The sequence below is a fragment of the Taeniopygia guttata genome, chromosome 10 (assembly GCF_048771995.1).
Source record: "Taeniopygia guttata chromosome 10, bTaeGut7.mat, whole genome shotgun sequence".
Taxonomy (NCBI): Eukaryota; Metazoa; Chordata; class Aves; order Passeriformes; family Estrildidae; genus Taeniopygia; species Taeniopygia guttata.
The window spans coordinates 7,777,814-7,800,906 of NC_133035.1; the positions used below are offsets into that span (position 1 = coordinate 7,777,814).

Sequence of the window (23,093 nt, forward strand, 5' to 3'; positions counted from 1 at the left end):
AGGAGCTGTGCTGCAGGGTGGGTGTTCACTCTGCTCCCACCGTGTTGGTCAGGCTCTGCCTTTCACAGGGGCTGAATGCTCTCAGCTGCAAAGCTGCTGAGGGTTAGTGTCAGTGCTGTGCAGGCTTTGGGAAGGCTCAGGGTTAACCAGGCAGTAGCTGATAAATTCAAGGGCTTTCTTTTATTTCTCCCAACCACCTCCCTTTTTCTGGTCTCACAGACATAAAGCTTCTCTTATCCCTTGTAGTTATATGGCTTCTCTTATTTGCAACATTAAGGAGGTACTCGTGCTCAGAGCAACTCAATTGTGCCGCTTCTGGTAATACAATAGTCCCATATTGCTCAGTACAATTCAGCTGCCTCTTCCTGAAAGTAAAGTATTGCTTAATTAGAGGAAGGTTGGCAGCATCTGGTTTTATGCCACTTAGAAAAAAGAATTGCATCTTCTTGCCTTATTCTTCTGCTTTTTTCCCTCTCTCTCCCTCAGTGCAAAGTAAACTCAGCTGCTCACCTGAGAAGAGAACACACTCCTCATTCTGCCCATGCCAAGTCAGGGCTATTCTGAGCAGCAGTACATAAATAGGTCAGGGAGAACAGAGATGCATACTTTGGCAGAAGATAGAAGAGCAGTTTGAGGAAATACTTTCATCTGATTTCTCCTGATCATTCTCCCAAAGATAATTTGAGGAGTTTGTCTTCAGCCTTTAGAAGTGTCAATCGCTACAGCCTTTGAAATTTACTTTCAAGAATTCTTCAGAGGTCTTGCCCCTTCCTGTAAGGCTTTTTGCTGCAGACCCAAAACAGCCAACACGTGGGTCTCTGGGAAGTTGTAGGGCCTGGGGTTCTCCATGAGACACAGCAGCTTTTGTAGGGAGCTGCCCTGTGCTGCTTCTCCAAGCACAGCCAAAGAAACCTCATTTTCTCTGCTGTTTTATTAATTAGTGGAAGCTGTGTGCATGTTTTTGAGTGGCTGGTGGGTAGGTGACCAGAAATGGCCAGATTGATGTGCACTGATGGTGTTCAGAGCAGAGTTGACATTTCTGAGGAGCATTGCTATAGACAGTACAACAGGGTCCCTCTTGAGTCACTCTGTGTGCCTTAACTTTGAAACAGTCAATGGGATGGCACCCACTGAATAAGTGCCTCCTTTTTGGTTGTGATAGTGTCTCTATTTTTTTATTGGACAGGAGCACATACAAGGTTTTGATATAAAATTTTATGCTCCACAGTTCTTGTGTTGGGTCATTGGGCGCAAGTTGGCAAATCCAAGGCAGCTGTAAAAGCAACCATATTTGTTGTTGCTCACAAGAGACAGCTACCCCAGAATCACAGATCTTGTCCTGGATAAAACTGCTTGAAGTAGCCTGAATTAATTTTTGAATCAAGTAAGTAGACTAATTTAACTTGAGGGAGACTAGAGCTATGAAAGAGAGTAACACCAGGTGTGCTTCTGGGTGGGAGTGAATCACAATGAGCCTCCAGGAGGAACAATGATGGCTGTGGGCTTTAGGTGCAGTTTCTGAGTTTCTAATGGGCTTAGGTTCCAAATAGATTCAAATGGTTCTTTTCATTAGAAAGAACATAATTCCTGCTGCTCTCTTGCAGCTACTCCTAGGCTTGCAGCAAAATGTGTGGGTAATGGCCTCCAGATGTTAGAAATGGCTCTGTTAAGGGCCTGATTCAGCCTGGCTACTGGAATTGCTGGTTGCATGCACGGCAATTGCAGTAGTAATTAGGTATGGGATGCATTTGGCAGGGATAGAAGCAGACTGACTGACTTTTAAATGAAACTTCAGCTTTCAAAGCATGTATGTCCTGCTAGAGAAGGAGAAGTGGGGCAAAATAAACAAAGGTGGCAGGTGTAACTGGGATGTCTGTCCTTTGCCACTTCTGTCACTTGTCCTTTTATCTCCTGATGTGCTGGGGATGTATCCTGCAGTGTCACCAAATGGATTGTTTCTCTGCAGTGCTCAGGTCCATGAGAAGGTCACTCCCAGTACTGTCCCAGTCAAAGGGCTCATTCCTCAGGGTTGTCACTGCTTGAATTTGTTTGCTTCTACTGGAAGGGAAATAAGCATTTTTGTTGTTAGGCACTAGGTTTATAAAGTGAAGCAACATTTACCTGTGCTCTGGTTAGAAAGAAAGACACCTCAGTTTACCACTAACAAATTTTAATTATGTCCTCCCAGTATACTCAAGAGTGTGGAGCAGAAGATGGAAAAATTGGTTTTTAAATAGAGATCACACTTAGCCCTGTTGAAGCAGTGGGACCTTTGCCTTTTAAAATGTCACAACATCTGATTGCAGATTGGAGGACATGAGCTTGACTGTCCTTTTTGTGCCATCAGTTTACAAAAAGGAAACAAAGTGAGCTGTATTTACTGGCCCTATTATTGCTCCTCTGCTGCAGCTTCTCAACACTGTTGATCGGTGCTGTAGGAGCAGAGGTCACAACTGGAAGAGCCTGAACTAAATTTGAGAGTTTACAATTCCTGGCTCAGACTGATATTTGGAGACAAAAGGACAGCTCTAGGGATCTCCTGCCCAGCTGCCTCCTGGCAACTTGCCTTTCTCTTTGCAAGAAGAAGATGTTAATGCAAATGGGCGTGCTGATGCTCAGGTTGGCAGAAGGGAAGCTATGCTAGCTGGAATGTGCTCTCCTGAAAAGCCCAGTGCATGTGTTTGCAAGTCTGTAGAGGGTGTGTTTGGGCTAAGTTTCCTATGTCTGTACCCTGCATCCCCTTGCCCTTTATGTACCCTTTCTGTGTAAGCTGCCTTGTGAAGCCATACAAGAGGTTTGGGTACAAGAATGGGTACATCTGCCTGATTCCTGTTGCCTGCTGCTTTGTAGGAGAGGCTGTTGATCTGTAGCAGCACAGGGACTGTGAGACCTTGCTCGGGGCTGGAGGCAGTGGTGGAGTCCAGGGTGAAGAAGTGCTGCTGGAGCATCCCCATCAATTTGCTCAGCTTTGGGTCAGATGCACTGGCAACATGCAGCAGCAGCCGGTTTCCATGCTTGGTGTCCATTGACTTTTCTGCTAAGATGGTGTTTTTTGATGAGTGAGATGACATTTAGGTTCCCTTCTTCAGCTGCTGCATCTTTCCCAAGGCAAGGCAAAACTTCCATATTACCATCCTTGGTACTCTCTGTTCTTCAAAATCTCCAGCAGCTCTGCTTTATTGTCTCTGTGTTCCTGTCTACCCACCTGATGGCTTCTCCTACACAAAGTCAGCTGAAGTGGATGGCTGCTGATGGATCTGCTTCAGTGAACTTGTCAAATGTTCTTACCTGTTGAAATCTTTTATTGTATTCTGTCACTCTAACCTGAGCGGTTCTCGTGTGGGAAGGGTCATCAGTGTTAGCAGCCTCTACAAAACAGATTTTTAGACTGTCTTGTTTCAAAGTGGAAGTGGTGTAATGAGCAGGGCAGCTAAACTCCTGCCTCTGAGCATCTGATGAAACACAGTAGATGCTGGTTCCTATCACCACCAGACACTAGAGCCATTTGTTTTTCTCGTTTCTTACTTAGAGTTTTAGGAGAGCCATCAGCTGCCTAACTTAGTCTAGCTTTTATAGCACCTGTACAAAACTAAAATAGCTTCCATGGGATGTTTTGTTGTTGAAGGAGATTGAATTATGTTTTATTTTACTAGGAAAATAAATAATTGCTCTCTGAACTCAAAAAAATAATTGTTTGATGCTTGTTCAGTACGTGTTCAGGCTAGGGTTTTCTGTGTGGGAAACCTGCTCCTCTTCAGAGCAGTGGTACAATGCCTTCAACTAATGCTGTCAGATGAAGCATGTGAAGTACAGCACCCTTAAGAAACACAAGAGCTGCTCATGGGTGTGTTTATAGGAAGTATAATAAGTTCCATACTGTTTGCCCGCCTTGGCACATGCACTGAGGTCATTCCTGGCATATTTCTATTGAATCCCCACCCAGTGTAGTCTTAATAAGCCAGCTGGGAGATAGAGAGACTAACTTGGAAAACTCCAGAGTTGCCAGTGGAATAACAGCTGTGTGCCTTGTAGCAGCTCTTTGGAGAGCTAGAAGTACATGCCTTGAAGTGGTGGGATTTACTGAAGCATGGGGAGAAGGGGATGTAATTGTGTTTACAGATAAACAAGTCAAAAGTATTTGAATTGTATAAGAGCTACAGTAAAAGTTGTGATATCCATCCTGGCTGCATTGCAGCTTGGGATAATAGTTACAGTGGTATTTCATTTTAAAATTCAGTTCTTATGTAAAAGAACAAGCAGCAAGAATTCTAGCAAGCAGTTAAGTTTGGGTGACTTTCTACAGACAAATAGCTGACTATTATTCCATAGACTAGTAGGATAATTCAGAGTAAGATATAAAGCCTGTAGTGCAATGATAGAAATTCTTATATGTAATGTCTTTGTCATTGATTTTAGACTAATTCTATATTTCTCTTCTCTCTTTCTTCCCTCACATCTAGCAAAACTGTACAATCTAAAGTGGACTGCATTTTGGTAAGTACAACTCCAGAACGCTTTTCAATATTTAATGAGCTGCAAGACCAAAATAGATGGCTCTGGAGACTGACAGCTATTATCAAGCCTTTCCTTAGCAGTACTTGAAGGTACTACCACTGAATGTGATGAAAAATAGTTACCATCTCAGGTACTTTCCCAGAAATGTGCAACACTGCAGGTCCTGTTAGCTCTGCTGTGCTGCTTAGGGCAGAGAGATCATTTTTTGAAGTGGAAAAGGCCCTTGGAATTGCAAAAACATCATCTTCATTTGTGCATTAAAATGACAGGATCTAGGCAGTGATAAACGATTATTTTTAGGAAGCACTAGTTCAGAAAGAGGTTTTATTTGTTTTTAGTAGTGAGCGGGTTGCAAGTTTTTTTAAATCAGAATCTTGAGTTCATAAATCTTTGGGACTGGAAGGAATTGCTTATCCTGACTTTATACCTTCAGCACTTAATCCAGAAGTACCAGTGGATAAGACAAAAAAGTGTCATAGACAACCATCTGAATACTTTCATATAGTATGGCTGAACTAACAAAGAATACTCTTCGAAGCCACATAATCAAAGCTTAATTCTGAATTGTCTTGCCTTAAAATGTTTTCATTTATTATTGTATAAAATTTAAAGCTTTACTATGTTTCAGATAAACTTTAGACCCCATTTAACCTCTGTTTAAAAGTTCTTGGATGCACATAGTGTGAATAGGGATGCAGAATGTAATTTTTGTGCCCTTTATTCCTTATTGACATTTGTGAACGCCAAGCAGGTGCCTTAAATCTTAATTTTGTATGCGAGTCTTCAGTGGTAAAAGGACAGATTGCAAAACTGCATTTGTAAAACTCTTAACACCAGCTATTTTTGTAGAAAAAAAAAAGGGATGTTGGGATGTTTCTAAGTAGCATTGGAGAGGGAGTAAATAAGTAGGAGGCTAACCAGTCATCTACTTTTGTCAGTCTGTTTTAAGAAAATGGAATTACGATAGGACTATTTTTGCATTAAATTCTGCAGATTTATAGACTTTGTGTACTGAGGCAGGGATTATCAGTTTGCATTGAGGGCATTGGGTAGGTCTCATCCTTTGGATTGACAGAGAAGTCTTGGACACAAAGCAGTTTCCATGGCTTGACTTGGAACAAGTCAAGAGCAGCAGTGCCCTGATGGTCTAATTTTCTGTTCCAGATGCCTCCTTGTCTGTCCTGCTGATGAGTTCAGAGGAGTTGTGTCAACAGTGGAAAAGCCACTCTAGGTTAGCAAAGGTAGATCTAATGCTGTTCAGGTTTAAAAAAGAAAAATCCAAGATCAGAATAGTTTGAGGAAATCAAAATATACCTGAATTCTGGCAAAATGGTTTCTGTGGTTTTAAGTGCTTTGGAAAGCTGTGAGCTGCAAGACAGAATCTAAAAGCATGGTGAACTGAAAGGCTGTGTCTGTGTAGCTCTGAATCCCTCCTTAGCATCAGTCCCAGCCCCGTGTGCAAAGCTGCACACAAATGTTTGTAGGCTGCCAAGTTCAGCACAGTTCAGCAGGGAGAGAAGTAGGAAGAAGCAGAGGTGATGGCAGTAGCCTGGTGTGGAGGTGGCTCACAGCACAGCTCTCAGTGTAAGGGCACTGAGACTGCAGCTGCTCATACAAGAGTCCAGAGTTAACCTGCCTTCAACTTGTTACACTGCACCACTCACATTCCGACATATCGGTTTCTGGGAGATCATAAGAAAAATCATTGTACACTGTGCAATCCAAAAAAGATAATTAGCAAGAATTGTGGTGTAAACAGTCATTAAAAATTCATTATAGCATCTTTTTAACTGTAGTAAACATGTCTAGCAGTAGATTCTCTTATGATTTCGCTTGTTATATTTGTAGCCACATACTAAGTGAACTTTTGAACCCGATTTTTAAAATTATTTGCTCCATATAGTCACTCAGCAGGAAGGCCAAGGTTTCTTTCCTTAGTCCTCTGAAAAGAGGTCAGTGCTGGTGAGAGAGTGCTGGATCAATGGCCGTGGAAACCACAGCTGCTGGTGCTGTGGCTGTGCTGAGGCAATGTCTTGTCAGCGCTGTGGCAGCAAAGGTGCCACTTGTCTCTTGGGCCCTGCAGGAGACAGGCAGAAGCTCCATGAACCCTTGGCAGCTGTGCTTGGGCACTGTCAGAAAAAAGTTGCCATGTCTTTTTAGGGCTTGTTTGGAATGTTTAACACGTGAAATATGTTCCTCCTTCTGCTGAGATAAAGTATATAAAATGTATTTATTAGCTGCTTTCTAGAATAAAAGGGTGTTTTTAGTATTAGTTATTTTCTGTCTTCTGTTATCTTCTGTGATAATTCCAACAAACCATCTGACCTAGAGTAATTCACCTTTGCTTTTTGTTTCTCTATTCATAGAGTGGGGAGATGAATGCTTGACTACTTTGCTATTTTTAGTTCTGGTTGTTAAATAATAGATATTTGTTCTGCTGAAGTATGACAAATTTCAGGGCCTTTCTGCCAGTAGGTGCAAGTTACATTGCCATTGGCACAGCCTTTTTCACTTTGATTAGAGTATAGTTGTCTATAAATACTCAAAATGTGGAAAGAAATATTAAGAGCAGTCCATGCTCTCTAAAACAGTAGTCTTGCATAAAGCTTGCAGTGTGCCCCTGGCCTTCAGCTCCCCTTATCCAAACTTGAGGACAAAAATAACCTGTAATTCTGCTTTCATTATGGAAATTTGAAATAGTTCAAATTTGAATGACATTTGCACTGTGCACATGACAGAAGTAGCAGCTCTTCTGATTGTTTCTTACAATATTCTTCTATCTTATTTAAAGTTTGGCCCGACTAGGTAAACAATCCAGAAAAAGCACATGGGTTTTTTGCTTGGAGTTTTCCTTTGGTAATCACTTTTGACAGCTTTGAATTTAAGCTTGACTAATGTTTGTGACCTGACAGTAGATCAGTAGTCAGAGGAAACCAGAAGGAGAAAAACAATCCACCAAGGTCAGGAACCCTGAAATACATTCTTTGATTTTGGGGATTCATGTTCAGATCTCTAGGTTCTCTGCTTCAGGCAGAAGCATGAATAAACTCTGTTTCCTATAGCACAGATTAAGTCCTTAACCTTATGCTAAATAGGTCTTTGTCTCTTTATGCTGCAGAAACTTGCAGTGGCAAGTTAGTGTCTCCCAGAATGGAAACAGATATCAAAACCTGCTATTTTCATTTTTAAAAACCCTACCCCACATAATTTTGGTCATTCTGGTTTATTTCACAGGTGTTTATTTTACTCAATCAAAATGCCTGTTAAAATTATAAAGAAAGTTGCATCTGTTTCAATGAAAATCTTGTTCTTTGTCTATCTTAGGCATCAAAAGGACAGATTCATTTGGAGCAGATCTGTGTGGTTTAATTTGTTTGCTACTTATTTTGTGCATTTCTGTAGTTATCTGTCTGTATTTGGTAACTGTTGGAATAGAAATCGCAGAGATGTCTGTTCCTTTGTGTGTTACGGAAAGTCTTTGCTTAGCTGTGACTTGAGGTTTTTAATTCTTTGCCCTTAGTTTTTCTGTCTCAGTATATAGGATTATGGAGGTATTTTGAGTGCTTGATGGATTTTTGGCTAAATTGAAGGCAAGTTGTAAAAATTAGTATGAACATTGCCTGTTCCCCATCTTCTTTGAATCTTCCTTTGTTTTTATGGTTCCAGTTGCAGGGGATAAAGGTAATGTATGAAGAGCATGAGTACCAGAGGCAATGCTTTGTGCTGGCTTTACACCTCAGTGTCCTGCAAGCAGTTTAGAATGCTTGTGCATTTTTCTAATGCAACTTCAAGAAATATGATTTATAAATAGCCTTTGGAGAATTAGACCATCTTCATCTGATGTGATAGAACTAGTCAATCAAGGTCAGGATACTTCAAACAGGATTTTTACTTAGATCCTTTTAAATAGCAGAAAAGGATTCCCCAGACATAGCACAGGCTCTGTGGTTTTTAGAACAGTAGCATAAGCTTTAACAGGCTGTTAAAGGGGAGTTTGTCCACGATGGTGCCAACATCACATTCTTCCTTTTGATGCCACTCAAATGGCATCATTCCTTTTCTCTTCCACTCTAATGACCTATTTTTTCCACACTGTTGACGTATTTGGAGATTGGGGTGGGAATTTATAGAATATTTTGTGTTCTTGTTTCTTTTTACTTATTTCCATATGCATCCAGCCTAGCACAAAGAATAACATGGAATGAATGAACCTTTTTCTTCTTGGTCAGTTAGTAGAACAGCTGAAGTGCTCCTCCAATTTCCCAAATTCTGTGATTCTGATTGCATTAAGAAATTGTAAATTTTTGATGCTTTGAACAATTGTAGTAACAGCAACTGCAGTTATTACTGGATTCACCGGACTTTTAGCATTGAGAACTGATGGATGGCTAAGTTTGAAGAGACTGTACTTACCAAGACTGTAACCAAGTTTTGAGGGTTTCAAATATGTGTAGAGAAAACAGCCTAAACAAAACACTGTTTAACAAATTTTAACTGAACAAAATGCTTTTTTGTCTTTCCCAAATCTAATTGCACTGACTGTCACACTCCATCTCCTTGCTGCCACTTACTCAGTTTCAAGATGATTTTCTCTAAATAGATTCAGTCTCATCTAATAAGCTTAGGTTTATCTAATTATCAGCCAGGTAGGATTACCTCTGTGAACTGCCTGTGACTTCTTTTAATTCTCCCACTCTGAGGAGGTCCTGCCTTCCAGGGTTTCCCTGCTACTGTTGCTGGAAACTGAAGGAGTTGTGCAGAAAGTGCTGCCTAGGGCCAGGCATGGAGAGGAGTGGGGCTTGAGTGCAGGCAGTGAGATCACATCACTCTCCAGCTGCCTCTGCCATGGATGGATGAGAGGAAGCTGTAATCAGCCACCTCAGATGTAGCGAGGCAGTTTTGCTCATGGGAGAGTGACTGGCTCACTCACATCCTTTGGAAAAGGTTCTGCTAACACAATCCCAGTCACATTTTTTCTTTCGTTGTTGGGGCTCTTTGTTGTTTTGTTTTTCTTTAATTAGGGGACTGTGTAGCAGAGAGGCTCAGACAGGGCCCTTCACACAGCCCCTTCATCCTACCATGACCCAGAAATGGCTTCAGCTGCAGTGGGCACTGACACTACTGCAATGTATTTTGATGGAAGGTTTCATATTTCTCCTAAAACCTTGCCTCCTGTGTTGCACTTGGGCATAGATTTGGAAGGGAGAACTTGTCTTTCACTTCAGTGTCAGACTCACGGGGTGTGGCGGGGGAATTTATTTTGCCTGGGATGCTTTTGTCTCATGAAGTAGTGCTTACCATGCAAGGTAATCCCACCCAGACAGTGCCCTTTGGTGTGCTGCTCGGGCTTTTGCCATTTCAAACAAAAAAGGCTAAGTTCCTTGGACAAAAGGATGTCTAATAATGAAGTGCAAAGTTTCTTGTTAAATTTCTGTCATCTCAAAAATGATTAATTTCCTGTAAATTCTTTCTTTGGCGAGCGTTGACTTTGCAATAATGAACTTGCTAAAGGAAAACCCACCAATTTAAATGCTGTTATTCATCCAGGAAAGATGAAACAGAGAATTTGACAAAATGCACCCATTATTAAGAAATACCTCTCTGGTACTTGGTGGTCTGAGCACCACTGCTGTGTAAGCTGCTGTAGAGCCACACAGAAATCAGTGTCAGCAAATTTCAAGAGTTTGTCAGAGGAAAAAACCCCAACCAAATATTGTGGTTTGCTGCAGCTTATAAAAGCAACACATCCAGTGTCTGCGTTACCTGTGTGCTGCTGGAAGTGTTTCTCTTGGCTCGGGCAGGTCTGTGGCATCGCTGGTGGCCCCGTTCTGTGCAGCACTGCTGGGCTGGGGTTTGCTGGCTGGGATTGTTGAGCCCCTGTGCTCTCCCAGCTCCCTTCCCTGCATACCGTGTCCCACCAGTCCTTGTGCAGGGTCTGGGGGCAGGGAGGAGGAAGTGGAGCCTCCTTCCTGTGCTGCTGTCACTTTTGTGCTGGCAAGGTTGGTCTGGATGTGACTGGGTCTGGTAGGGAGCCCCAGTTTGAAGTGAAGTTCAGGTTTTTGGTTTCCCCACTCCCCATTCTGCTCACTGCTGAAGTGATCCAGGTCTCACTGCATGTTGGTCCCTCCTCTTTTCTGTTGCTTCTGGAAAATATTACACTGGCAGTAAGACACCAGTAAAGACAAAGAGAATTAGCAGTAATCCAGAAGCTGTATTCTGACTTCAAAAAGGATCATGTGAGTCTCCAACTCTGTCCTGGTGGAGCACCGGCTCAGGCAGTGTTTCTGTAGCATCTTCCCAAAGGAAACCCCCTGTGCTTCCTCTTCATGGCTTTCTTTGCATTGCTGCTGAGGCCCTAAGCATGTTATCACAGTTCATTTTCCTTCTATTTTTAAGTCCATGTGCTGGTTTCAGATGACCAAAATCTAGTCTCTGTGTAGCAATCGCTGACTGCATACACCAGGGGAAGTTTTACCTGTGAGGATCGTGTCCTGGTTGTGATTCTGGATTCTCAGAGGTGCTTCATGTGTGCTCTGACAAGACCAGGTTTTCATGTTACATGTCTGGTTACAGAAGCAATCTGTTGTTAACATTTTTCCAGATTCTGCTTTATTGTATGTGAATTTTGTAATTGTAGTAAGTGCTTTCTGGTGGGTGATGATGTGCGAATAAAATAGGAAATCACATTTCTAGTCACATAGTGCTCACAGTCGTGTTCCTTCACATATATAAATATATTCTTATTTGAAATTATATTATTTAGAAATACACTGTCAGGTGACAGTTTTTAGCTGTCAGGTTCAACTATTCTTACTTGCTTTTTCCTCTCCTACCTCTCTCTACTTTTTTTTTTTCCAAACCAAAACACCTTACCTAGCAAGAAGTTGAGAAGTTTACAGACCTAGAGAAACTCTACCTCTACCTTCAGCTGCCTTCGGGTCCCAACAATGGAGATAAAAGGTATGTGAGTGTAAAGGTGAACAGCTAATACTGAAAACTTGCTTTGCTTCCTGTGGCACTTAACTGCTGAGGAATCATTCACATGATGTTGGTAGCAGAAGCAACCTTTATTAAACATTAAGTACTCTTGTTTTCCTAAAGATCAGATGTTGAGGGTTTTTTTAAACATTAGAATCTCTTATTGCATGAAAAGCTTGTGATTATAAATATCCTGAAATGAAAGAGTCATCAGAGAAAGTGTTTCACAGTCTGTGTCATTGTTCCTACACTGTTTATGTATGAAGTCATAAAATAGCAACACCAATGTGATGGTGGGTGAAAGAAAAAACTGATGGTATTTCTGGTAACACTTGCTTGACTAAAGGAAGTTCTAGAAAACCAGCCCGCAGATCAGAGTGTCACAAAATAAACCTCTTCCCAGTAGGATGGTTATAGGCAGGCAGATGCCTATAGGAAACACTGAGTATCTCCTGGGAAAACTGGGTGTTCCCAAAGGACAGCTGGCCAACTCAGTGGGCAGAAGCTTAGAGGTGGCCAGCAAGGAATAATAAATTTAAGAGTCACTGTGTACTTGCAGCTGTGTATCAGTCAAGGACTTGAGTGTGCAGTCTCTTTGTTAAATTGTAGATGAAAGAGGGAGAAACTGCTGCCCAAGGCTCAAGGAATAGGTAAATCCATGAGGAGCAGGCCTTTTTTGTCTCTGGTGTCTGTCCACCCGTATAGGCAGACGATTATTAAGTCCTCTATAGAGCCATGTCCTCATCAGCACCGCTCGTTCTCTCCCCAGCGATCAGCTCTCCATGTCCTCCAGCCGTGCCCAGCAGATGCACGCCTTCTCGTGGATACGCAACACCCTGGAAGAGCACCCCGAGACATCCCTGCCCAAGCAGGAGGTTTATGATGAGTACAAGTGAGTGCCATGTGTACAGCTTTAGCCAGTGCAGTGTTCTGTGGCAAACTATATTCGTTACTACTGCCTCTGAAGACTGTGATGTTTAAATTGTGCATTACATGTACAGTTGCTGAAGGAAAGGTACAGGTGTTTCTTACCAAGTGAATATCAGTATCAGGTGAATGAATGAATACTGGGTTTGTTTTGTGCAGTGGCACAGGTAAAAAGCATCAGTTACTATCTTACAATGTGTGCTAGTCTGCTTGTTTACATACCTATATGACAGCCTTAACAAGGGTGAGGGGTTGAATTGTTCCCCATAGCTGCAGCTGTTTTGCACATATGATCTTGCCCATCGCACCTTTCTTTCCAGAATAATGCATAAATATTGGACCTTCCTGCAGCAAACCTGATTTCTACAGAGGCACAATATATCTGAATATGTATGAAACCAGTAACCAAGGCCACTGTGAGTCTGTGTTGTCAAGTCTCAAAGCTACCGTGTAATGAGGAAGCGATTAGAAGCAAGGGAGAGAGAGCTGTCTGATGAAAGTTGGATTTGAATTCATTTACAGAACATACCCCATGGGGGAGGGGGAAAGAAATAATCATCCTCAGCCTAGTTGCCTGAAGATGAATAACAGATTTGTGATCTAGTATGAATATTTCCATAATCTGAACGATTACTGTAATTTGCAGGGAGCTGAATCCCTTCACCTCCTAAGTGCCTACAAGATTCACCCCATAGTAATTGTTATTGCAGGATTGCCTTCTGCAAATGCCTCTTTTTAATTAACTCTCTGCTGAAGTGTTTTACTCTGATTGAGCTGAAGCGTGATGGCATTGGCTTGCCTGGGGTTGATAAACATGCACACACCTATTTCTGAGCTCCTGCACGGGCAGGAGCGTGACGCAGCCTGGCAGTGCAGCCAATGGCACAGACACGCTGCGGTGGCCAATCCCCGAGCAGCAGCCGCTCGCGCAGACACGGCAACAGCGGCAGCTGCTGTGCGCGAGAGAGATGGGAGCCTTATTCTTAAATATATTTCTTATTAAATAATTTATGGCCTGCTTCAGCAACAAATCTGCTTGGCTTCCATGCTGTGCCAAGCTGCAGATGCCCAGAAATATCATCATCTACAGATTGTGGAGTGTGAAATTTGGATGGCTTTGTATGTAGCTGCATCAAGTATTTGTGTATTGTATTTTTTTTCCCTAACAAAATAAGGGTGGTAAGCAAATATTCAGGAAAAATATCAAATGTTTAGAATCTGTTCTCCTTTGAAAGATTCTGTTCTGTTTTTAAAACGTTCCGTTTCTTTGAATATTTTCATGAGCTATTCTTACACCCAAAAGGAGAAGTAGTCTTGGAGTGGGATGTGAGGAACAGGCATATAAATATGCGAGTTAGTTTTGGTATGTCTTTTTTCTTTACCTAAGGGTGCTAAGACCTCACAAAACTCAGTTCTGTTATATTAACCAGTTACCATTTCTCTCTTCTGTGTGTAGAGATGGATCTTGCATGAGCTCACATAAGCAAGCTTATGCACTCTGCATGTGTAAACCAAAAGTGCAAGACTTCAGAAGACTGCTGCATCATACCAGCATCTTCATTCCTGCCCTAAATTTTGGTCAAAATAAATCTTGCAAAACTACCAGCCTTTTGCATCACCTTCCATATTTTTTTTCTATGAAGAGGGAAAGACAGAAGCTTGCACTCCACACAAGTTCACCATTGGCAAGTGCTGATAGTGTTTTCAGCTCCTCCATATTTCAGTAGCCCCTTCTCACTGGGCTTACTCAATACAGTGACTCTTTGTGCTTTGTTACTCTTCATTTTAAGGGTGAATTCATGTTTCTAACTGGATAAAAGTGAGTGGATTCATCTTTCTTTTGAAAGGGATAAATTAAAAATGCATCACAATATAAGGCAGTAGCACTTGGGAAGGCTGAGAGCTTGCAGCTGAATTTTAGAAAGGAGGTAGATGGGAACTGGTTCACCTCTTGTTGGTGCTGTGATGCTGCCTGTACTGACAGAATACATTGAGCTGTAAGAGGCTGGGTTTCTGTTGGGTCCTCAAAGTTCTTCTGCCATCTTCCTCTGAGAGTTAGGTGGGAATACAGGCTAGAAAGTATGGAAGCTCAAGGGGAGGTGCCCAGCATGTTATCCAGCATGCAGTGAATGGATGCTGCTTCCCATTAGATCCTTTCAGTGTTTTCATGTAAGTCAGTTTTACTTGGGTATCTTGTCCCTATTAGAAAACATCCTTCTGCACACAACCATGTGTAGATTTAGCTGAGTTAGAGAATTAGGATTTCAAATCTATTTGCAGTCCTGCAGTCCTTATGCAGGCAAAATCCTTACTTGCCCACAAAATGATTTGTTGAGCATTCAGAAAACTCTTGAGTAAACACTTACCTTATTTCTATTGCTGTGACGTAAGGGACAAAAGTTATTCATATTTAAGTTTGGTGTTCTGAAGATTGACTTGATACGCTTAATATGGATTAGGAGGTCTTTTGAGTCATCCTGTATCTCTTTCCTTGAATCTGTAAATCATTAATCCTTGCTTTACTGACTGCTAGGCCACTTGGTGCCACCTGATGCATAGATTATATGCACTGTTAAGAATATTAACCAACAAGTTAGAAGAATATTCAGAAGCTAACACAGACGAGGCCAGTAGGTATAGGTATACTATGTCTGTTGAACACATAAAGGACACAAGGTACATACTAATCTTGTTGGGTAGTGCTTATCCAGGGTTTTTATATAATATTTTCTGATAAGAATAGGATGGGACTGATTGTGTTGCAAAGTCTAGTCCTGTGTCATAAGCAACTACCCATATAATTCCTTTGAAAGCCAATCAAACTCGACTTAAAGCACTTGTTTCTCACCTCTGCTGCTGCTCCTGGGAGTCTGACCTGCAATTTCATTTCTCTAGTGGTTTTCAGACATCTGGTTTCCATCCTATTTGATTATAAGGATGCATTTAAGTGCCAGCATTATTTGTCAGCCTAATGAGAGCCTACATCTTTCTGAGGTTCTTGACTCTAACCCATTTTTGGAGACCAATTGTTTTCGGTATTGGATAAACCAAGAATTCTATTTTGTTTCATTTGATAGGTTCTTCATTTGCTATTCATGCTATTTTTTTCTGCCCAGGAAGCTGTGTAAGCTGGGCTGCATAGCCTCTCTTCATCAGCTTTTTGGTTAATATTTTTTGGTGTATTTTAATTCAGATGTGCTCTCAGTGTATTTTATGTCTGGAGTACGTTCAATTTGAAGATCTTACAAAAAAAAAAAAAAAACCAGCGCCTTTTCTGCTTATCATGTAGGGGAGCTCTGCACAAAGGAACAAAGCAACCTCGTGTCCCTTGTCATTCCTGTCTCTGCTTAGGCCTTCCCTCCCTCCCCCAGTCTGTTTCCCACCCACCCTTCAGAGAGCAAAACAGCTCCTGGGCTCAGCGATGTGCCAAGAGCACAAGGAGCAGAGAGAAGAGCTTCAGGGAGGACACTCCTGGTATGTCCTGTCAAGTCAATGAGAGACTGCAGACGGACATGGAGGGTTCTGGGCCGAGCCAGGAGGGGGAGGGCCATGTAGGGTGATCTGTCTGAAGACTGAAATTCCATAATACTGATAGCTCAGAATGCACAGGCTTGCAGGAGCTTCCACTGGGGATATGAGGGGACCATTTAGACTGTGTTTTTACTGCTAGCAAGTGATTGTCTTACAGCAGATGTGCTAGTCTCGAGGAATGGATAACTTTATTCCCTTTTAATTTATTTATTTTCTCATAAGGGGGAAATAATTTTAACTTTGAGGTTAGTAGTAGGTCCCTAATCCTGGTGTTTTGCTAGCTTGGTTTTTTTTTTGGTTTTTTACTTTATTTTGCTGACATTGTTGAATTTTAATCAAAGATACTACTGTCTATGGCAGAGAAATTCAGAGAGTCCCTCTTTGAATGGTATTTGAGATTTAAAGTTTTGTAATCAGCATTGGTAAGCAGCAAAGACCCTCCATTCAGGAATTTTCTGTCTAAAGTTTGAATGTAGGGAGGCCTGGCAAGATGCAACGGACAAAAGGCACACAGAGATCTGTTTATTAAACACAGAGCAATGTGTGATTCCTATGAGGGTACAGTGAGGCAGCAGAGAATTCCTTTGTAATAACTTCAAAGGGACATATCTAGAAACCAGCTTCTGTGAGTGACATACATTGAAATGAAATGTGTTGGTATATAAATTGGATATAAAGCTTCTTGATGTTCTACATAGAAACAAGACTGATGCCTGACTGTGTGCCAGTTGTAGGCAATGGTTTGGACAATGTATCCTGGTTTGGACAGAGTGGCCCTGGAAGTGGTGGGGAGGTTCTGCAGGGGAGTGTCAGCACCTAAGAGCATAAATGTTGCATTTTGTCATCATCAAAATCATTAAATCTGTGGTGGTGCTTTCCAAGTGGAGGATGCCAACATAGAGCCAGGGTAAAAGCAGCAGATACTTGCTCTGTAGTAACTAATATTTTTACTGAGAAGGTAAAGGCAGTGGTGAAAGAAAATAAATCTCATAAATACATAAATCTCAAGAAATACATACAGCTTTCTACAGAGCTACAACTTGAAGAGAAGACATTTTGACTGAATGCAGATCGTTACTAAGTGATGCTGGGGGTGAAGCATCTGTTTCAGACTGCTGCTCTTCCTTTGCATCTACCTGAGTTTCCGGGGTTGGTTTGTGTGTATGTACCTGGTTAGGGCAGAGGCAACTGTGGGGTGTGAAGTCATTGTTTCTCTGCACTCTTGCTGATAACCACACTGATTGTGTGCAGTCACCTTTTCAGAGGCAGGTTGTTTTTGTGTATTGCTGATAGGACTTCCCACAGGATAGGAGGTTGTTGCTATCCCGTGTTGATGCTGTGGCTGTTGGGAATCTCATGGAGAAGGTTTTATACTGGTACATTTTAGGCCACAGCACATCAATGTCTGTGCAACAGTGCAAGGAGTTGCTGTCTTTGGGCAGCCTTAAGCACTTCCAATGCAGGTCCTGGTTTTCTCCTTTATGTTTCTGATTTTCCAGAATAGTCACCTTTTGCAGCAAAATCAACAATTCTTGTTCTCTGCCTCAAGAATGTAATTTTTTAAATGTCTCATATGCCGAATCAGAATTGTTTTTGCTTTTTGAGAACTGAAGACAGATAACAGTGCCCATTTTACTAGAACAAGTAAAGATGGCAAAATAATTACGTTTTGTTTCTTTATTCCCCTATATCATCAGGCTATATACTGATCTGCATGACAACCTTCACTTGCAGCAGCAGTTGGAATCTCTTTAATTTAGTACTGTTAAATAGGGTTGTCTATAATCAAGCATCTCTCATAGTTCAATAGAGCCACAGTGGTAGAGGGACTGGGTCCTCAGTATGTGCTTTTGTTACACCTATAAAGCTGGTTCCCTGGGAAGGCATCTTTTAAGTTTAATTCTGTCGAGGTCTACTAAATAAAAATTTTATATGCAAAATCTTTCTCTGGACACTGACACATCTCTTACTTACTGCTTTTCAAATATTCCTGCAGGCCCTACCACACTCAGCTGTGCTTCTGGCTAGAGCAGGGTCTCTGCTTTATTATGTCCTGAAATATGTGAATCGAAACATATGCTTCAAACTGAGATGTGGAGTAAATCTCAACTGTGCTCTAGATAGTGCCGCTGCTTGTTATGTCTCCACATGACTTGTCTTTGAACTCAGTAGAGAACAAGGCAAAAACTATGATATTAATAGCTCTGTTTATACATTTTTAATGCATTCAATTCGTGGTGGATAGCTTCATTAATGTTAAATGTGGTTCTAAATATGGATGGGGATAAGTGTTTTCTTTTGAAAACCTTTGGAGTCTAGCATGTAGGCTGGCCTCTTGTATTAACTACGATTCCATTCACGCTTTCTTTCTCTTTGTTGCAGGAGCTATTGTGACAATCTTGGCTACCACCCATTAAGTGCTGCTGACTTTGGAAAGATCATGAAAAATGTCTTTCCAAATATGAAGGCCCGTCGTCTAGGCACAAGAGGCAAATCAAAATATCCTTTGTTAGAACGCTTCTCAGTAACTTGTTCTGCTCTTGCCTGGAGAACATCTGTCATTGTGGCTTAACTGCCGACTAAATGTAGAAGTAATGTTGAATAAAAAAATGCCTACACTTTTCCAATGTTCTTTAAAAATTATTAGTTGCAGTAGTGTTAGGTTGCAAGATATAACTTTGGAAACAAGTACTTAAATTTGGTTCTGACACTTAGTTGTCACAGCAGCAAGGCATCAAAAAAGTTCTATAATTCGGTGCAAAGGGATATTGGAATAAAGGAACCAAAACTGTTAGTGATTTTCAAGCCAGCTTTTTCATCAGACAGAATTTTTCTTTTCTGAGCTGAGAATTACACCTTCCCATGGGAGCCCTTAGAGGCCATGGTGAAGTAATGTCCTACCTGCTGCATTCCCCAGGGCTGGCTCTCACTGCATCCTGACGTGCTGGATAGGCAAAGCCCTGCAGTAAGCAGGGCAGGGAGACCATGAAAAGGCTAAAAGACATTGAGGTGCTTGTAGGCCCTAATTACAAAGCACCCAAAAGAAGTAACAGTAATGATATGAATCTGCTGTGGTACTGGCCTTTGCCAGGTCTCACTTGAAGCATGCACTTAGAGAATTAAATGCTAGCAGGCAGCCCAGAATTGCTTCTCTTCCATTGAGGGAAAAAGCCTTCCATGCTGTAGTAAATGGAGAAGTTATGTGTCAGTTAAACTGTTTCATAAAATACAGTGTTGGATTATCTAGTAGTGAAATCTGAAACTTAGTACTCATGTTTGGATAGAGCTAGAGGAGTCTTAAGGAAGAACTCATACAGTGTAATTGTTGCGTGGTGCAGGGGATCTCTTTAAGTTCTATTTCCAATGTTTCTAATTCAGAATGATGAAAATGTGACCTTGTCTCATACCTGCCGTAATTCCCATGCTCCTTAGATTTCTTTTACTGTAATTATGCTTCATCCAGGTTAATGCAAGCAATTGCAAACTCCATGGCCTAGGAAAGAATACAGACATATTTACAGAATGTTAATAACTAGTGATCCTGCAAAGGATTTGTGTGTCATGGGGAAAAGACAGTGTGTGTGAGCTCCCAGATGATGCTGTGGAAAGGAAAAAGAAAGGCTGATTTGATTTTTAGACCTATAAACCAGTGAGTACAAATAATAAAGGGAGCATATTTTTGTATACCAAAATTATGAGATCAGTGTCAGAAAAAGTCTGTCTTTATATTTTTACAGAAAAATTATCATGGATGAGGAGAGAGTGCCTCAAGAATAGTGTGAAATCTTAGGAAGAAATGCAGTCATCGGGCTCTTTATCTTGTCCTGGGAAACTTCAGTTTGGGAAAGTCCTTCAGGAGAAGGAAACAAAGTAGAACCTAAGTTTGAGAATGCATTTTTAAATAGTGATTGACTTATTTTCTTTTTTTTTATTAATTGTCCTGTCTTGTTTTAGAAAGAGAGTTTACTCAAAATTTATGTTAATTATTTTAATATTGAGTAGCTAATTGGAGCTGCTTGGAATGGTTTTGTGCTTGTTCTAAGTTATCTAATGAAGTTAATCATACCCAGCATCTCTGCATGGATTGAGAAACCCAATGACCTGGCCATGAATGCAGCTATTGGTAGACTTCTGATTCTGACTGGCTGTGAGATCATGCTAATTTCAGGAATTCTTAGTTCTGTGTTGAGTTAGCTTTTGAAGCTTATGAGGGTTATCAGAGGAATTACTGCTCTTCTATCCCCCAGCTAACAAGCAGACAAGGTAGACCTTAATTGTTGTTCACATATTGCTACAGTGGACTGAGGAAGAAGGCTTTTGTGCATATGCCAACACTGCCTAACCTTGACTTTCATAAAACTGGAGATGGGGTATGATATGTATTTTCTTATTTATATATATTTCTGCAAGTTAGCATTTATTATGCTGTTTTTATGTCAGAACTTTTCAAAACAAAGTGAAGATCTTTTCAGCTTTTAAGATTTTTATTATGATTCTTATATTCTGAATCAGTGTTTAATGTTTTTTTCTGTAAAGTTCATGATGAATTGCAATTCTCTTAAACTAGTTTAGGAGGTGAGGTAGATGTCCAGAGTGTTCCTATCCACTGTATACATGTTTTAAACTCTGATTCTGTTTTACTTTTACTGTATTTTTTAAAGTCAGTGCTAAGGAAGAGATACTCCAGTGAAATAAGCAGTTCCTAGGTAGTAGTGACTACTAAGTTGACAAGACTCTGGATACAGGGGAAATGAATTGTTGGTGCTCCAAATATTAGGATTCTGTGATTTTCTTCCAGGAATGTCAATTCCATATAATGCCTTTGGGAACAACCTGTAAATTATTAAGACATTTAATTTTGAAAGGTACTGATGTTGTGATCTCATTCTCATAATTTCATGTAAAACTGTGAGCATACTACTCCAACTTCTGATGTGATTCTGATAATAATTTGCTTTCTATTTTTGTTTTCATGCTTTATGACCCTTATTAATTCAAGTAACCTTTCCTCCTTTGTTTGTTTGGTTTAGTTGGACGGAGCAGAGCCATCGGGGCAGCTGCAAAGTGTGGATGAGGAAGTAGTCTCTGCGGCCTGCCGGCTTGTTTGTGAATGGGCCCAGAAAGTGCTGAGCCAGCCTTTTGATACAGTTTTGGAATTGGCTCGTTTCCTTGTCAAAAGTCACTATATTGGTACCAAGTCAATGGCAGCTTTAACAGTAATGGCAGGGGCACCAGCAGGTAATGAGATAATGCTAAATGTCAAAATGGGGGATCTTCCAGCAGAGAGCAGTAACGGCTTGGTTTGAGAAAGCACTTCTCTTCAGGGCAAACTTAAACACTGACTCTGAGCATTCAGCATTCATTTATGTGATTTTAGTCATGTTGCTGAAAATTACTGTTCTTGCTGGTCATCTGGGTAAAGATCTGAAAATCAGCACTGGTCACAGGTTTAGATGGTGATCCTCCCATTCCTGTGGTGAGGATCCTGGTCTTTTAAAGCACTTAAGGGCATGTGAGCTTCAGGGCATGTGAGTAATCGTGCTGAACTTACATACTTGACTAGAACAGGAGTATGTTGCTACTACAGTGCTGGTTTGTAGATAGACTGCTGGTGTAGCTGTGTTTCTATCTGCTAACTTGCCCTAATTTGGAAACAATTTTCTGTCTCTTTTTGCTGTTTTCCCCCATTATCCCTGATCACACAGAGGTTTTGATCCATTCTGATACTAGATGCACTATATTTAATGCCTTGGCCATTAGATAATGTCATCTGCTCAAAGCTACTCCTCTGTGACACAGACCCACAGCTTTCTGAAAACATTTTTTATTTAAAGCTACCTTAGAACAGGTAACAAAACAAAACCACGGCAGGTGCTGGATTTTAAAGGCTCATCTGAAACGTGCCCGCCGCCCTCTGCTGCCAGTTCAGTGACATGCACCGGGCTGAGATTGTGCTGATGCACAAGTTGCCATTTCACATGATTAGGAACGAGAGGTTCATACAGAGTATTTTAGCAGCTAATGCCCAGCTTGTTTAGTAGACAGAGGTTTTGCCACAAATGTGGGAATCAACTGAAGCTGAATATATTTAAACATAAAATGGATGGTAGCAACTCATGGAGGAAGTGTTCCCAGAATGGTTTTGGAGATGCCTGCCATATATTATCTGTTAGATGTAGAAGTGTCACCACAGCAGACAGGGTATGTTTGGTTGCAATTTGTTCTCCTTCTTTCGTTTTCAGGAATAAAAGGGATCCCCCAGCCCTCAGCTTTTATACCTACTGCTGAAAGTAATTCTTTTCAACCACAAGTGAAAACTCTGCCATCTCCTGTTGATGCTAAGCAGCAGCTTCAGCGTAAGATCCAGAAGAAGCAGCAAGAACAGAAACTGCAGTCTCCTTTGCCAGGAGAATCTCCAGTAAAGAAAACAGAAGGTGCTGCAACCAACGGTGTGACCAGTATATCTAATGGAAGTCCTGCCATTCTGTCCCCTCCACCTATTGGCATCGTTGTGGCTGCTGTCCCCAGCCCCATACCGGTAATTCTCTCCAGCAATTCTCTAGAGAATCCACCCTGTGCAAAGGTTGTACATTGCCAGTAGCTAAGCAGTGGTGACAATGGATTAGAATAGTTTCCATTCAAGGGCTTGGGTGCCTTGATGCTTTTCTGTCTGCAGTGTGTTATAGCTCATTAGTTACCGGATTGATACAGAGGCAGCAGAATTCTGACCATGTAACATAGGCCAAGTTCATCTTTGAAGTCATTAAAGTGAGCCTGGACATGAAGTTTAACTAGATGAGGGAGCTGACACCAGTTGTGTGGGTCACTGAGGCCCTAATACAGAATCTAAATTGCCTTTCGGTGGCCCAGTGCATTTAGTGACAGTTACAATTTTATTTTGAATGCATGTCTGTAGTACAGAATATTTTTGTCTTTCAGCCTTATGAAATTGGGCTAGGGAGTACAGGAAGGTTATTTGGTTTTAAGATGTTCACTGTTGATTTTGATAGGTAAGCTAGTTTTTCTGTCTGATTGTGAGTTTGTATTTAACTCAGTTTTGAAACCTTAACAATGAGCAGTGTTTTGAACACATCCTCTCCTCTTTAGCTTTGTATGTCTGTCTTTTTGTCCCAGGTGCTGAA

The 23,093-nt window shown here is 41.2% G+C and overlaps 1 protein-coding gene across 1 annotated transcript in view; it reads left to right on the forward strand.

Annotated features, from left to right (window-relative positions):
• The window catches only part of RFX7 (regulatory factor X7), a 48,182-nt gene that overhangs the window by 17,467 nt on the left and 7,622 nt on the right, over window positions 1-23,093 (forward strand). The window contains exons 2-8 of the mRNA XM_030281090.4: window positions 4,461-4,494; window positions 11,393-11,475; window positions 12,263-12,385; window positions 18,334-18,450; window positions 20,237-20,321; window positions 20,982-21,189; window positions 22,194-22,489. Of these exons, the coding sequence (XP_030136950.1) occupies window positions 4,461-4,494; window positions 11,393-11,475; window positions 12,263-12,385; window positions 18,334-18,450; window positions 20,237-20,321; window positions 20,982-21,189; window positions 22,194-22,489 (946 nt within the window). The remainder of the gene's footprint in view (window positions 1-4,460; window positions 4,495-11,392; window positions 11,476-12,262; window positions 12,386-18,333; window positions 18,451-20,236; window positions 20,322-20,981; window positions 21,190-22,193; window positions 22,490-23,093) is intronic.